Source organism: Tupaia chinensis, unplaced genomic scaffold, assembly GCF_000334495.1.
Source record: "Tupaia chinensis unplaced genomic scaffold, TupChi_1.0 Scaffold000093_1, whole genome shotgun sequence".
Lineage (NCBI taxonomy): Eukaryota > Metazoa > Chordata > Mammalia > Scandentia > Tupaiidae > Tupaia > Tupaia belangeri.
In genome coordinates this window covers 12575319-12591194 of record NW_006159555.1, presented here as the reverse complement: position 1 = coordinate 12591194, position 15876 = coordinate 12575319, and the positions used below count along the sequence as shown (strand labels likewise).

The 15876-nt window shown below is 44.4% G+C and overlaps 1 protein-coding gene across 1 annotated transcript; it reads left to right on the top strand.

Moving 5' to 3' along the window:
- The first annotated feature begins 4725 nt into the window (after window positions 1-4725).
- LOC102490963 (olfactory receptor 2S2) lies at window positions 4726-5706 on the top strand. Its single transcript, XM_006143223.1, has one exon. It carries the CDS (start codon window positions 4747-4749, stop codon window positions 5704-5706), a length of 960 nt encoding a protein of 319 aa, XP_006143285.1. The 5' UTR covers window positions 4726-4746.
- The last annotated feature ends 10170 nt before the right edge of the window (window positions 5707-15876 follow it).

Here is a 15876-nt window from a genome sequence, read left to right as displayed (position 1 = left end):
CGGCAGGATGTAGCCACCCAGATACAGCTCCCTCCTCCCCTGGCTGCCCCTGGCTGCTGCCCTTCCTGTTCCTTCCCTTGCTTCCTGGGGCCACAGAAACTCAAACTCTCTGTAGGTGGCTTCCATCCTGAGGTCCCCAACACCTGACACAGCATGATTTCCTGCTAACTCTTCTTTGACAGGAAACTGCAATTCAGTACTTCCCTTAACACAAACACTCACACACACACACACACATTCACACACACTCACACACATACACACTCACATACACACAGGAATGGGCAGCCAGGCCCACCAAGGACTGCCTCCTGTTTGCAGTAGTCAACAAAGCTCAGGGTTCCGGTGTCCTGGGAAGAAATTGGTCCCACTTTCTTGTGATGCACATGGAGAAACTGAGGCCCAGGGAGGAGACTGGACTTGGTCAAGCTGCATAAACTAGCCATCACACAGGCAGGAAGAGTTCCATCAGCCCTGCTCCCGGGGTGCAGAGTCTCCCTACCTTTCAGGTATGCCTCTTAGACAAAATTAATCATCTCCTTATTTTTTCTTTCTTTCTTTCTTTCTTTCTTTTTAATTGCCTTTGGGTGCAGGCAATCAGAGTAGAGCCGGGGATGGAGAGAGGGAAAAAAAGCACCTGCCAGTGGGGCCTGGTCACATGGCACTTTTCCATCCACGGGCAGGCACGCACAGGCACCGAACCTGTTTCCCAATCCACCCGGTCTGGATCCAAACCTAGGGCCTTATGGGATGTGGCTCCCAATGCACAGCCTGTAACTGCTCCACTATGGGGCTGGCCCTTGACAAACTTACTCAGCTCCTGTGACATGACAGGCACGAGACTTTCACAACTGGGGCGGTCTCGCTATTCAAATCCCGTGCATCACCTGAGCCCACCCTGCACTGTTCATGGAGGAGCTTCTGCATGAGCAGGTTCATCTGACGGCTGTGGACAGGGAGGTTTCCTTACAGAAGCCGCTTTTCTCCTCCCTCTGAGATCTATTTTTGACACCGAATGTAATGTTTTCTTTTACTGTTACTATTACTATTTCCTGGGTAGAATGGGAGATTAGATGAGGGAGAGATCTTGGTGGGGCTCCCGGAGTGGGTATATCTGCACTGAGCAGCCCGGAATGCCCTCGCGTGCTGTAGTGAGGGATGAGGAAAGGGGATACGGTTACCCAGAAAACACAATGGAGTCCACGGCTGCTTGTGGGGAGAGCGTTCCTGGGTGAGTCAACGGCTCTCGACATTTCGCTATTTTCCATGTGCCCGTTCCCCTGGAACCATTTGGTCATGCGTGGAGATTCTGTGAGTTGCTTCAATTCAGAGTGTGAGGCATTTCTGGCAACTAGTGGGAAGACGCCAAGATGGGGCAGAACATCGGGCAATGCAGAGGACGGCCGCTCACACCCAGGAAGTGCCCAGCCTCCGACACAGATAGCAGCGATTTTGTGAAACACAAACTCTTGAGTTTACACCAAGGAGCAGCACTGCCAGGTAACACACCTGGTTTACCCTCCCTCCACAACTGAGCAGAGGGAGTGCTGGGCAGACCGGGAGATACGTTGGAGAATACACAGAAATGGCATTGGAGAGACAGGGTAGTTTTTAAAATTTTTTAGATTACTCGCTTATTTTATTCAGAGTCGGAGGCATCCTCGACAGGATCTTCATGCCATGATCCAACCTTCCTCACTGCAGGTGCATACACCCAGCATAAACGGGGAGGCTCCATGAGGCAAACCTGGACTTACACATGTGGGTTCAGCATGGCAGAATATTTCATTCCTGCTTTTTCTAACTCTAACATTCCCCCCCCCTTTTTTTTTAATGTAACAAAACTACTACTTGGTAGAGAGAACTTAAATTAGGGCTGGGATCCAATGCCAGCTCTGCCCCTCACTATCATTTCTGAGTTTGGTTACTTCATCCCCAAAAATTGAATAATAAAACTTTCCCATCTGATGTTTTGCAGAGTACGGCACAGAGAGCCAGCTGGAGGTGAGGTGGTGAAAACGGTCGGAGTCTCCATGACCGACTGCCTGGCTTGAGTCCAGACCTGGCAGCTTAGAAAACACCCCAGGTGTGTGTGAGTGCATTCCCAAAATCCAAAAAGGAGAAATAGGCGACAGGGGATTGCAGCGTGACCATTCCCCACTGGGAGAGTGTAGGAAGGTGGTGGGGTGACTTTTTTACTTGATGGGGTGGCTTTTTTACTTCCTCCCCTGCTCATGAACATACATGTCCTTAAGCAAATGAAAAGAACAAAAATATATGGCACAGACACTCTTCAGGATTAACCACCCTTCTTCCATCATCTACCCCTAAACACAAACTCACTGCAGTTATGAAGAACTCTAAATCTGAAGCCTGGGCAAGGGCAGGGAAGACTAGAAATCCTCTGCACAAAGGCATGCAGGTCTTCCTACAAGCTCATCGCTTGCATGGAACACAGGAATGAAGTCAGAGTGTGAGAACATTACGTGAGAATGCACTATAAACAGAAAATGACAGAAAAAGCATTCTTCCATGGTTAAGACTTTCACTAATATTCTAAAGACATGGGATTAGAAGCTAATACTATATACTCCACTTTCCTCTAACTGTAGAGTGTGGTTATTAATAACTGAGTCAACTGAGCAATAAGCTACAGAGGGTGATCCCATAGAGTGGGTTCGGTCACTGTAATCAATCCTTCAGCTGGCCTCCTAGTTTCAAGCTGTCGGACCTCCCCAGGCATTGCTACAAAGCATGTATAAAACATGCAGACCCTGTAGCCACCCCAGCCAAGGCACTGTGACTGACAGAATGGTGAAGCTATCCTCCTCCGCTGGAGCCTGACCTAGGCTATTGCCGTGTGCACGTGGACGAACACATTATGCTCGGTCCTAGCACGTGCAATCAAAGTTAAAGGAAACTCAGCACTGTACTATTTCTTTTCTCTCTCTCTCTTTTTTTTTTTTTTGCCTTTTTATTTATTTATTTTTACCGTAATCTTGTTTATATTACACTGAATCACATATATCTTTACAGTGTATTACATTTCTTTCTCCAGAAGGAATACCATGCATATCAGTTAAGACAATGACATTACTATCCACCTCCCAATCATCAAATAGCTTTTCATCTTTTTTTTTCAGATTATTATTATTATTATTTTATTCTCATTAGTTTTTAAACATTTGATCTCTCTGTATCATTTTGCTTATAAAAATAATTTACCTCCCCAACATGAAATACTTCTCAGACCAGCCCAGTTGAGAATACTACACACGTCATCATCAACAGGTAATAAACCATTTCTGTGTCCCCCTAATGTCATGCCTCTCTATTTGTTCTCTTGCTATCCTTCTCTATACTCTTCGCTTCTCCCACTCCATGCCATACGTCTTCAGCATCCCTATTTTCACTGCTTTTGTGCCCTCCAATATTTCGATCTCTACCATATAAAGTGCAGATAGCAGGTATATATTAAGTGGATACATACAATATCTTTCTTTTATATCCTGGCTCGCTTCACTCAGCACTAAATCCTTCATATCTGACCACTTTCTATCAAATGACACTATCTTGTTTTTTTTGTTTTGTTTTGTTTTTTCTGAGTAAGTGCTGCACTATTTCTAAGAATTAGATATGCTGGGGAAGTTTCTTCTCTGAGATCTAAAAAAGCCCAGTTTCAATGAAATTTCTAAAAATCTGCATTAATGAGAAATAATTGATAGCATTCTCAGCTATTAATCCTAATGCAGGGAAAAAGTCCTCTTTGGGACCAGGAATTAGCTGTTATAAGTTCAAGTCCTGTCTCTGTCATCATCAACTTGCTTAGAAGACTTAAATTGGTCCCTTCCCTTCTCTAGCCTTTATGGTTTTTGAATGTGTTCCCCCAAATTTTGTGTTCTGAAACTTAGTAAGCCATTGTAAGAGTGTAGAGAAAGTGGACACTTAATCTGATTATGGTGATGAAAGGTGAAGCTTTTCTGACTTGATTAGGCATTGAGTGGGGTCCCCACAATTGAGTCCTGTTCAATATTTTAATTTTCTTTCTTTTTTAAAAATAGATTTTTGTTATAAGCACTTGCACTCGCCACAGAAACAGAGAGACAGAGAGATACAAGGCAAGAAACCACCCCAGGAAGGGAGATGGACATGCCACAATCCCTTCTCCTCCCTTGTCATCTTGGGATATTGGGTACACATGCACACTCACCTGGCATGAGTTTCAAACCGCTGAACCTGGGACTCTAATCCAGTCAGCCACTCGGGACTCTAGTGCCTTAATCACCACACCACCTGTGGCTCTGTCCTGATGGATTTTGAAGAGGGAATGAGACAAGCAGATACGCCCTCCTCTCTGCTCAAGCTACTGCCTATACTATGTTATCCACCAGCAAGGAGAGCCCCATCAGATGAGCTCCCAGAATTTAAACCTCTATTTTTATACATGGCTAATTCTGTTATTAGCAACACAGTAGACTAAATACGGGCACTGACATGATACAGCAACAACAAAAACCTACCTACGCAGCTGGAACATTCGAAGCCCTAGCTCAATGTGGGTCCAACTGTGACCTTCTCTGCTAAGAGATCAGGAAACCCCACCCGCCCACTGTCTCAGTATTCTCCTCTGTAACCGTGTGCTCTTGTTATGCAGCAGTGCCTACAGCACATCCTGGAGGCGTAGGACTTCTCCTAAGAAATCCTGATGTGCTGCTTGTACTTTGCTGATGCCGTAGAGAAAAACACATGGAAAAAGACAATCAGACTGCCCCTGTGATGGGGTTCATTCTCCTGGGACTCTCTGCCCACCCAAAGCTGGAGAAAATCTTCTTTGTGCTTGTCCTGCTCATGTACCTGGTGATCCTGCTGGGCAATGGGGTCCTCATCCTGGTGACCATCCTTGACTCCCGACTTCACACGCCCATGTACTTCTTCTTGGGGAACCTCTCCTTCCTGGACATCTGCTACACAACCTCCTCAGTCCCACTGTTCTTGGACCTTGTCCTGACTTCACATAAAACCATCTCCTTCTCAGCCTGTGCTGGGCAGATGGGTCTCTCCTTTGCCATGGCAGGGACAGAGTGTCTGCTCCTGGGAATGATGGCGTTTGACCGCTACGTGGCCATCTGCAACCCCCTTAGGTACCCTGTGGTCATGAGCAGGGCTGCCTACGTGCCCATGGCTGCCGGCTCCTGGGCTATAGGTGGGGCGGCTTCTGCAGTACACACCCCCTTGGCAATTCAGCTGCCCTTTTGTGGGGACAATGTCATCAACCATTTCACCTGTGAGATCCTGGCTGTCCTAAAATTGGCCTGTGCGGACATCTCCATCAATGTGATCAGCATGGAGGTGTCAAATGTGATCTTCCTGGCAGTGCCAGTGCTGTTCATCTTGGTCTCTTATGTCTTCATTATTATCACCATCCTGAGGATTCCTTCAGCAGAGGGGAGGAAAAAGGCCTTCTCCACCTGCTCTGCCCACCTCACAGTTGTGATCATCTTCTATGGGACCTTATTTTTCATGTACACCAAGCCCAAGTCTAAAGACTCACTGGAGTCAGGCATGGAGGACTTTTCAGACAAGCTCATCTCCCTCTTTTATGGGGTGGTGACCCCCATGCTGAACCCCATCATCTACAGCCTAAGGAACAAGGACGTGAAAGCTGCTGTGAGAAACCTGTTGACTCAGAAATGCTTCAGCCAGTGATGGTGAAGAGGCTCTCCGTGGTTGTCACTCACATGGAGAAAGGACTCCCAATCACATCAGCTGACATTAAAAAGCCAAGTCAGATTAACAAGGATTGTGTCCTACCCAAGGCCACATGCAGGGACTGTTTCCTTCAGGGTCTATCTCTTGAGTTTGGTCAGGTGTCTGACAGCTTCAACTGTTACAAGACTTAATAAAAACTTTAACAGCATGTAATGGAGACATTTTGAAAACATGTTAACACCACATAAGACACCAGTCCTTAAAGCAAGTTGAATTTCATTGAGTCTAGTCTGTAGGGGGCGTTAAAGGGAAGTGAGATGGTTCTCACAGCAATGTTGCCATCCCTGTTGAATTCATCAGGAAAACTAGAAGAATAGGAGGAGGTGAAAACTTTTATTGGAACTTTTTATTTATTTATTAGATTCAGTTTGCCCAAAGGGCCCAGAAGAGACTAAGACAAGATCTTCACATAGAGAACCTTTGGATGGGAATAATCTATTCTGATAACTGACTATCTTCTTAACTATGAGAAATTTGAAGCTATTTTTTTTTCTCAATTCACAATAGATTGTGAAATGCTGGTAATAAATTAAATTTAATTAAAGAAAGAATATAGCATTTGAATTTGATTTCATCACTTACACCATTTCCCAGCATAAGTGTTACAAGTCTGACCAATACTAATTCATGTTCTGAAAAAAGAAAAACTAGATATATAGATATATACATAAACAGACACACACAGAGAAAGAAATATATAGTAAATAAATATGTGGGGAAGCTTTCAGGTTATATGTTGACTGGTTCTTTGCTCTAGAAATTCTCAGAGCCTGGTCTATTGTGAATGTCCAGGAAGGTATAAATTCTGTAGCATTTTCTTAGAGTCCATGGTATAGCACAGTAAAAATTGGGAAGCACTTTCTTCCCTATATCCCATGCAGATTGCTTAAGCACTCTCCCTGTGTCTCCACATATTAAAGCCTAAGCAATAAGGGGTCCGCAGGTGGCCTTGTGATTAAGGCACTGGACTCTCACATGGCTGACTGTGGATTAAGTCCCAGATCTGGCAGCTTGCTTTTTTTTTTCTCTCTCTCTCTCGGTCTCATGTTCATGAGCACACATGCCCTATAGTAAATTAAATAATAATAAAAATAATAAATAAAGTTAAATAAATAATTATTTTTTTAAAACCTAATCACTAGTTTTACCTGGTTTAGATAACATATTATAAATTATTTATAAATTATAAGCACAATAAAAATGCAAGATATTTAATCATAGTAATATAAAAACTGCACAGTGATATATTATGTTAAAAAACAACACAGAAGGATGTAGTTTCTGTCTCTAATAAAGCACACAGAAGACAAATGTGGATGGATAGAGTGGGTATCTCTGGGATGTAGGAGAAGGCTGGAGTAGAAAGAGATCCCCAGGGGACTTCCAAGGCAATGCCTGATCTCCTAAATTAGGTGGTGATTACTTTGTTCCTCTTTGAATTAAAAATATGTTTTTTTAGGGACCAGCAGATGCCATAATGATTACATTGCTGGACTCCCATGTAGTCGACTCACAGTTCAAGTCCCAGACCCAGTGACTTAAAACTCCCACTGGTCACATGTGTGTGCGTGCCCAAAATCCTGAGAGGAGATTGGAGAAGAAGGGATTGCGGTGTGGCCATCCCCCCCACCCGAATATTATTTCTCACTTTCTGTCTCTCTGGTGAGTACAGGTTCCCTATAACAAAACTCTCTCAACAAAAAAAATATATGTATAGGGACTGGCAGGTGATGTGGTGGTTAAGGTGTTGGACTTCCACTTGGCCAACCACTGTTCGAGTCCTGGACCTGGTGGCCTGCTTTTTCACTTTCCCTTTCTCTCTCTCTGTCTCTCTGTGGTATAATTAAAAATAAATAATAAAAACAGTTAAATCAGTCAATAAATAAATCTAAGTATATATATGTGTGTGTGTGTGTTTATGCTTTTATATAGATTTAAACATACTTTATTTCTTATTTGAAATTATTTTTATACCCCAAGTGTTAAGTACCAAGTTTTAATGCTACTATGAGATATAACATCTCACCTAACCAACTGGCAAATATAAAAAAAGTCCCAAGACCAATAGACAATTTTACAGTGTGGGGCAACAGACATTCTCAAACACTAATGACAGGAAAGTGTGTAAATTTGGCAATATCTACCACAATTAAAAGTGGACTGTATAGGAGGAGGTAGATGGTGGGGGTGAAAGAGAAGAACTCAGAAAAAAGTAACATTGAACAGACACAAGAATGGGAAGATGATGTATATGGTAATATGTTGATTTGATAGACATGCACAGCACCCATGTCTCTCTTTCGAAAATTCATATTGTACCCTATAAAGATATACAACGATTACATGTAAATTAAAACAAATACAAAATGAATAAAATGTAATCCCTATCTTTCGAAACCATGACAAATGACCATACAACAGATGCATTTTTGCCACATGCCAAAGTATAAATGTGTAAGGATATTTGTTGTAGCATCAATTATAATGGCAGACTGATTAATTCAATGAAAATACACCCTTACAGTGAAAATACAAGGCATTTCAAAGAATTTAGAAGAACAGGACATTTAAAAGAATGAGGGAAACCTATAATGGTTTCCCAAGGAAATTCTCCAAGGTATATCATTAGGTGAGAAAAGCAAAGTATTAATACAGTGTGTATTTGTCCTAAATTGATTGATATTTTAAAATATTCATTAGCATACATGTACAATTTCTCCAGAATTAAAAAATTGCTAATGTTGGTTGCTTGGGAGACAATAACAAAAAGGTTCAAAACAGTATGTTTTTAAAGAATTATTCATTTTAATTTTATATGTCATTATTATTACTTCTTACTTTGCTACAGGGTATATGTGTTCACCAGAGAGAAACAGAGAGTGAGAAAGCAAGATACCAATCTGGGACTCGAACCACCACTCGAACCAGAGGTGACTATGTGGGAGCCCAGCACCTTAACCAATACACCACCTGCTGACCCAAAGTGTATTTTTTGCCATACACTTTTCTTATCTTTTATGTTTGGTTCCAAGTGCAAGTAACACCTCCTAACAATGCTGCTGCTGATGATAACAAATGACGATAAAGAAAATCCAGTCTATTAATGAGCTCTGCCACCCACAAGATATATGGACTTTGGGAAATCAATTAACTTTTTAAAACTGGTCAAATAAGAAACAAGAAGGTTAAAAAAAAAAAAAATCTCCCTGAGCAGACTAGAAGTAGACACCTAACATACATATATTATTGAATTTTGCTGAGCTTCTATAACCAATTGGAGGACATTGGTGGCCTTGGCTGGCACAAGTGGTGGTTCAATGAATGTAGCACATTCTGCTGTTGTTACACTCATGAGTCTGCCACCCATGTGGGATGCCTAGAACTGCAATTTAGGGACTAGGTGTTCTTTCCCTTTAAAGCTAGCACTGGTTTCTTGGATCCCCCTGGGACAGCTGAGGAGCAAGCCAGCATTTCTGTAGCTCCTCTCCTTCTTCATAGGCTGTGTCCCAGTCACTGCGTCTAATTGGGACAAGGGGATGAGGTCCCTAGAGCCCCAGGCTACCAAGAGCCTGTGCCCTGAGTACATTGACATTCCAAACTTTAAATTGCTTCTGGGATTTGCAGGGTTCCTGTTGGAGTAAGGGGGGGGGGGTGTCAGGTGCCCCATGGAGTCTACCTCTGCTGCTTGAGGACTCCCTTCATCTCCTGCAGAAAAACTACCCTTAGAATTCCTGGGACTGAGACCAGAGTGCCAGGTTCTCTACATGAAGAGTCTGTAGCTGAGACACCAGCATTCACCTTGTATAGCGGGGAAGTTGGAAAAGAAATGCCACCATAGGCTAAAGCTCCCACAGGGATTGGAGAGGGAAGGAGACTCATCACAGGTAAAGCAAGACAGGTGGGCAGTGGTGGCGGTGTTTCTCTAGCAAGGAGAGTCTGACCTGAGGCATAGTGAGGAGGTGAGGAGCCTGTCTGGGAGTGGGAGACTCAGAGAATTTGGGGAGTGCTGGACTGAGCTGAGGTCAGAGGTGCTGGCAATGCCTCTTCAGGGCATCCCCTAAAATGTCCTTTCCTGACCCAATCTCTGTCCCAAGAAACTTCCAGCAACAACTGTTCTTAAGCAGCTGATGCTGCAGCCCAGAGTTGTAGCTGAGAGCACGCAGGGGCAGTCTCCTGCTCAGCAGGGCTCCCCACTGCTCCAGCCCCCTCCCTGTCATTTCTGCTTCATCTCACAGGGAGCCCAGTGGGGTGGCAGGGGAGCAGGATTCCCAGCCCCACTTTACAGGTGAGGAAGGGAGGCTCAGGGAAGTGGGTCGTTCTCAGGATCAGAGAATGAGCTGACAGTCCAGCCGGCACCTGTCTGTCTGGTTCCCATGCTATGACTAGTTCTTTCTGTTTTTCTCACCATCCTTTGCCAAATGCTGATATTCTTCTCTTTTTTAAAAGTTTTTTTTTTTAGGGCATGTGGGCTCACCAGAGAGAGAGAGAGTGAGAGAGTGAGAAGCCACCGCATAGAGGGGATGGCCATGCCTCAATCCCTTCTCCTTCATTTCTCATCTTGAAATTTGATATACCAATGCACACATACCCAGGATGTTTGTCAAACAACTAGATCTGGGATTCAAACCACATAGTCAACCATGTGGGATTCAGCTTCCTTAACACCACCACATGGCTGGCCCCTGAGATTCTTCTTTCAATGCAAAGTAACTCATGCCCATCTTATTAAGAGAAGAGGACCAAGAGGGACCTCTGTCCCTATTATTCTCCATATATTGATTCCAGTCAACTTTTATCCACATATGTACTTACTTATCTGAGATCGTAACAGTGTACACATGCCATATTTGCCATTTGAACTTAGTATAACAGTACATTAATTTTATATTTTGTCACAAATTGAGACATGACATTGCAGTTTCCTAACATTCCACCATATAAAACGTCACAATTAACTTGAGCATGTGTTGGCGGACAGTTCCTTGGTTTTTTTCCCCCTCACACAGGGCCGTGATGAAACTCTGCACTGGAGATACGGCCTGCTCTCTGGAGTCTTTAGAGTGGTTCCTGGAAGGCGAATTGCTGAGGTGATGTTCACGCAGGCTTCTCAGGCTTTTCTTTTCTCTAACAAGTTTCTCTCCTGAAAGGCTGTGTGCGGTTGTACGGGGTCTTTTTATGAGACCACGTCACCTCCCATTTCTCACCTACCTGCTGGCTCTAGGTCCCTGCGACAGCCGAGGCTCCACACCTACAGATGCAGCTGCCCAGGTACGGCTCCCTCCTCTCCTCACTGCCCCTGGCTGCCTCCCTGCCTCCTGCTCACCCTCTTCTCCTGCGGCTGCAGCAGCCTGAGCTCTTTGTGACGTCCATCCTGAAGCCCCAACACCTGAGGCATCCCAATGTCCTGCTGACTCTTCTTTGACAGGAAACTGCAATTCAGATATCCCCTTAACACACACACACATACACACACACATACACATTCCCAAAGGAGTGAGCAGCCATGTCCACCGTGGACTGCTCCATCTCCTGAGGACAGCTCTGGGCAGTGGAAAACAATGCTAAGAGTTGGAATGCCCGGAAGCACTTACTTCAGCTTTCTTGTGGTGCACGTGGGGGAAATTGAGGTGCAAAGAGGCAACAGAAGTTGCTCAAGCCACATGGAATAGTCATCACACAGGCAGGAGGAGTTCCATCCATCCTACTCTAAGGGTGCAGAGTCTCCCCAGCTTTCAGGGAGAAATCAGTCGCCCTTTATTAAAATTGCCATGGGGTGCATGTACTCTACGGAGGATGGAGCATGGAAAAGAGAAAAAAGGACTCCCCAGTGGGGTCTGATCACACTGCACTTTTCCCTCCATTTCTCCATTCTGTCTGGATTCTGGAGAGGCATGCACAGGACCAGGCCCATTTCTCAATCCACCAGGTCTGTATTTGAACCTAGGTTAGCCTTGTGGGATGTGGCTCCCAATGCATAGCACTTAACTGCGCCACTCTGGGGCTGGCCCTCAACAAACTTACTCAGCTCCTTTGACATGACAGGCATGAGAATTCCACCAGTGGGGCGCTCTCCCAGGTCAAATCCTGTGCCTCACGTGAGCCCACCCTGCACTGTTCATGGAGGAGCTTCTGCATGAACAGAGTCATCTGACGGCTGTGGACAGGGAGGTTTCCTTACAGAAGCCGCTTTTCTCCTCCCTCTGGGATCTATTTTTTGATACTGACTTTAATTTTTTTAATTATTATTAAAATTTCCTCCAGGGAATAGGAGAGCCTCTGGGTGTAATGGGAAATCAGTTGAGTCAGAGATTATGGTAGAACCCCCAGAATGGGCATGTCTGAACAGCCAGACACACTCTCAAGTGCTGTTGTGACAGAGGACGGGCACATGCTTGCTCGGGAAGTACAGTGGCTGCTGTGGGGAGACTTCTGGGTGAGTCAACGGCTCTCTAACCTTTCACAGTGTTCCACGTACCCATTCCCCTTGAACCATTTGACCTGTCTGGAGATACCGTGAGCTGCTACAACTCAGTGTGAGGTGTTTCTGGCAACCGTGGGTAGAAGTCAGAATGGGGCGAAACACTGGACCATGCAGAGGATGGCCCCTCACACCAAAGCAGCCTCAGACATGGATAGTGGCAATTTTGAGAAACTCTGAGTTTATGCAGAGGGAGCCACACAGTCTGACAACACAGCTGATTTATCCTGCACCCACCCCATGACTGAGCAAGGAGAGTGCTGGACAAACAGGGAGGTATGTAAGAGAATACATAGAAGTGACTTAGAGAGAGAGTTTTTCAAAAAATTTAGACTGAGTTGAGACCAGCAGTTAGCGTAATGGCTATGTTGCTGGACTCCCATGTAGTCGACCGCAGTTCACGTCCTGGACCCGGTGGCTTAAAACTCACACCGGGCACATGTGCATGCCCAAGATCCCGAGAGGAGAACAGAAGAGACGGGATTGTGGTGTGGCCATCCCCCCGGAGCGGGGGATGTTTTCTCGCTTTCTGTCTCTCTGTATCTCTCTGTCTGTCTGGCAAGCACATGTACCCTATAGCAAAAACCTCTCCAAAAAATAAATTTAGACTGGGCCATCAGATGGTGTCATGGTTGGGATGCTGGATTCCCACGTAGCTGACCATGATTTGAATCCCAGACGTGGTGGCTTGATTTCTCACCACTGCTACCCCCTTGCTTCCATCTCTCTCTGGTGATTGCACCTGTTCTAATAAAAATGTAATACTACTACTACTAATAATAATAATAAATACATAATTCTTTTAAAAAGAGATATTACTTATTTATTTTACTTCAGAGACTGAGGCATCCCCAAAGGATCTTCATCCCACGATCCACACCCAATACACCAGCAGGCGCACACACCTGACATGTATAGGGAGACCCCATGAGGCAAACCTACACATGTGGGCTCAGCATGGCTAAGTATTTTGTTCCTGCTGTGCCACTATTGCTAGCTCTAACGTTTTTTTCCTTTTTTTTTTTTTATTTGTTTTTAACAATGCAGCTATTTGGTCAAAATAACTCAAGGTTAGGGCTGGGATCCAACACTAGTTATAATTTCTGAACTTGGTTACTTCATCTACAAAATTTGAATAATAAACCTTCTCCACGTGATGTTTTACAGAACATGCCACAGAGGGCCAGCTGGTGGGTGGCATGGTGGTGAAAGCCATTGAATTTCACATGACCAACTGCGTGATTTGAGTCCAGACCCAGCAGCTTAGAAAACACCCCAGGTATGTGTGCGTACATACCCAAAATTACAAAAGGAGAAGTGGGTGAGAAGGGATTACAACACGATTCCCCATGAAGGGAAGGAAGGGTGCTTTCTCCCCTCCTCTCCAGCTCATGAGCATACATGTCCTTAAGCACATTAAAATGACAAAAAATATGGCCCAGATACCCTACAGGATTAACCACTCTTCTTCCATCAGCCACCCACTCCTAAACACACACTCATTGCAAATAAGAAGGACTCTAAATTTAGGGCCTGGGCAAGGGCAGAGAAGATTCTACAAGTCCTTTATACAAAGGCATACAGGTCTTCCTATATGCTCTTGTGACCCCTGCATGGGTCACAAGAATGAAATCAGCATGTGAGAATGCTACAGAAGGAAGTAATAAAAAGAAAAAAAGACATTCTTTCATATCCCTGGTTGAGACTTTCACTAATAATATTTTTAAGAATTAAAAAATTCTTATTATTTATTGATTGATTGATTTTAGAGAGATTACTGTTACACGGTGTTTGTGCTTCCCAGAGAGACAGAAACAGAAAGTGAGAAATCATCCCCCACCGGGGGGGATGGCAATCTCTTCTCCTCCATTTTTCTCTTGGAATCTTGGGCACGCACACACATGCACCCGACTTGAGTTTTATGTCACAAGGTCTGGTGTTGAGCCTAGGTCGACTACATGGGAGTCCAGTGATGTAACTATTTCACAATCTGCTGGTCTCTATTATTATTTTTTAAATTTTCTGTCGATCACGTGTGCTCACCAGAGAAAGAGAGAGAGGAAAAGTGAGAAATCAAGCTGCCAGTTTTAGGATTCGAATCATGGTCAGGCATGTGAGAGTCCAGTGCTTTACTCTCCATGCCACTTGCTGGCTCCAGACTTTCACTACTATTTTAAAGAGATTGGTTAAAAGCTAGTACCATATATTCTACTTTCCACTAACTGTACTTAGAATGTGGTTCATTAATAACCAAGTTAACTGATTGGTAAGCTGTATTGTATGGCCCCAAGGGATGGGTTCAGTCACCGTAATCAATCCCTCAGCTGGCCTCCTAGTTTCAAGCTGTCGGACCTCCCCAGGCATTGCTATAAAGCGTATATAAAACATGCAGACCCTGTAGCCACCCCAGCCAAGGCTGTGACTGACAGAATGGTGAAGCTATCCTCCTCCGCTGGAGCCTGACCTAGGCTATTGCCGTGTGCACGTGGACGAACACATTATGCTCGGTCCTAGCACGTGCAAAGATAAAGGAAGCTCAACCCTGTGTTATTTTTTTTTTTTGAGAGGTTTTTGCTATAGGGTATGAAAAAGACAGAAAGCAAGAAATCACTCCCGAGGGGGATGGCCACGCTGAAATCCCTTCTCTTCCATTTTCCTCTCAGGATCTTGGGCAAGTACACACACATGCCTGGCATGAATTTAAGCCACTGGGTCCAGGACTCGAACCATGGGTGCATGGTCGACTACATGGGAGTCCAGTGACATAGCCATTATGCCAACTGCTGGTCCCAACTTTGTGCTATTTCTAAGAATTAGATATGCTTGGGAAGTCTCCCCTTTGAGATCTAAAAAAAAAAAAAAACACTAATGAGAAATAATTGCACATTCCCACTATTAATCCTAATGCAGAGAAAAATTTCTCTTTGGAGTCAGGAACTAGCTGTTCTAAGTTTGAGTCCTGTTTCTGTCATCATTAGCTGGTCCAGAAGACCAGGATTGGTCACTTTCCTTTCTTAGTCTTTATGGTTTGAATATGTCACCCCAAAATTCGTGTGCTAAATTTAGTAAGCCATTGCAAGAATGTAGAGATGGACAATTAATCTGATTATGGTGATGAAGGTGAGGCTTTTGTGACATGATTAGGCATAGATTGAGTCCTGTTGGATTTTGAAGGAAAGAGAATGAGATAGGCAGGAACCACTCCTTTCTACTCAAACTCCTACACTTCACCATGTTGTTCACCAGGAATAAGAACCTCACCAGGTACAGCCCCTAGAACATAGACCTCCCAACTGCAAGCTAATTAAACTTCAATATTTATACACCGCTAATTCTGTTATTAGCAATACAGTAGACTAAATATGGACACAGACAGGATGCAGCAACATCAAAACCCTCCTACACATCTGGCACATTTGAAGCCCTAGCTCAACGTAGGTCTGACTATGACCTTCTCTGCTAAGAGCTAAGGACCCCCACCCCCACCCACGTCTCTTTCAGTATTCTCCTCTATAACCATGTGCTCTTGTTATGTAGCAGTGCCTACAGCGCACCCTGGAGGCCTAGGACTTCTCCCAAGAAATCCTGATGTGCTGCTCGTACTTTGCTGATGACACAGAGGAAACCTC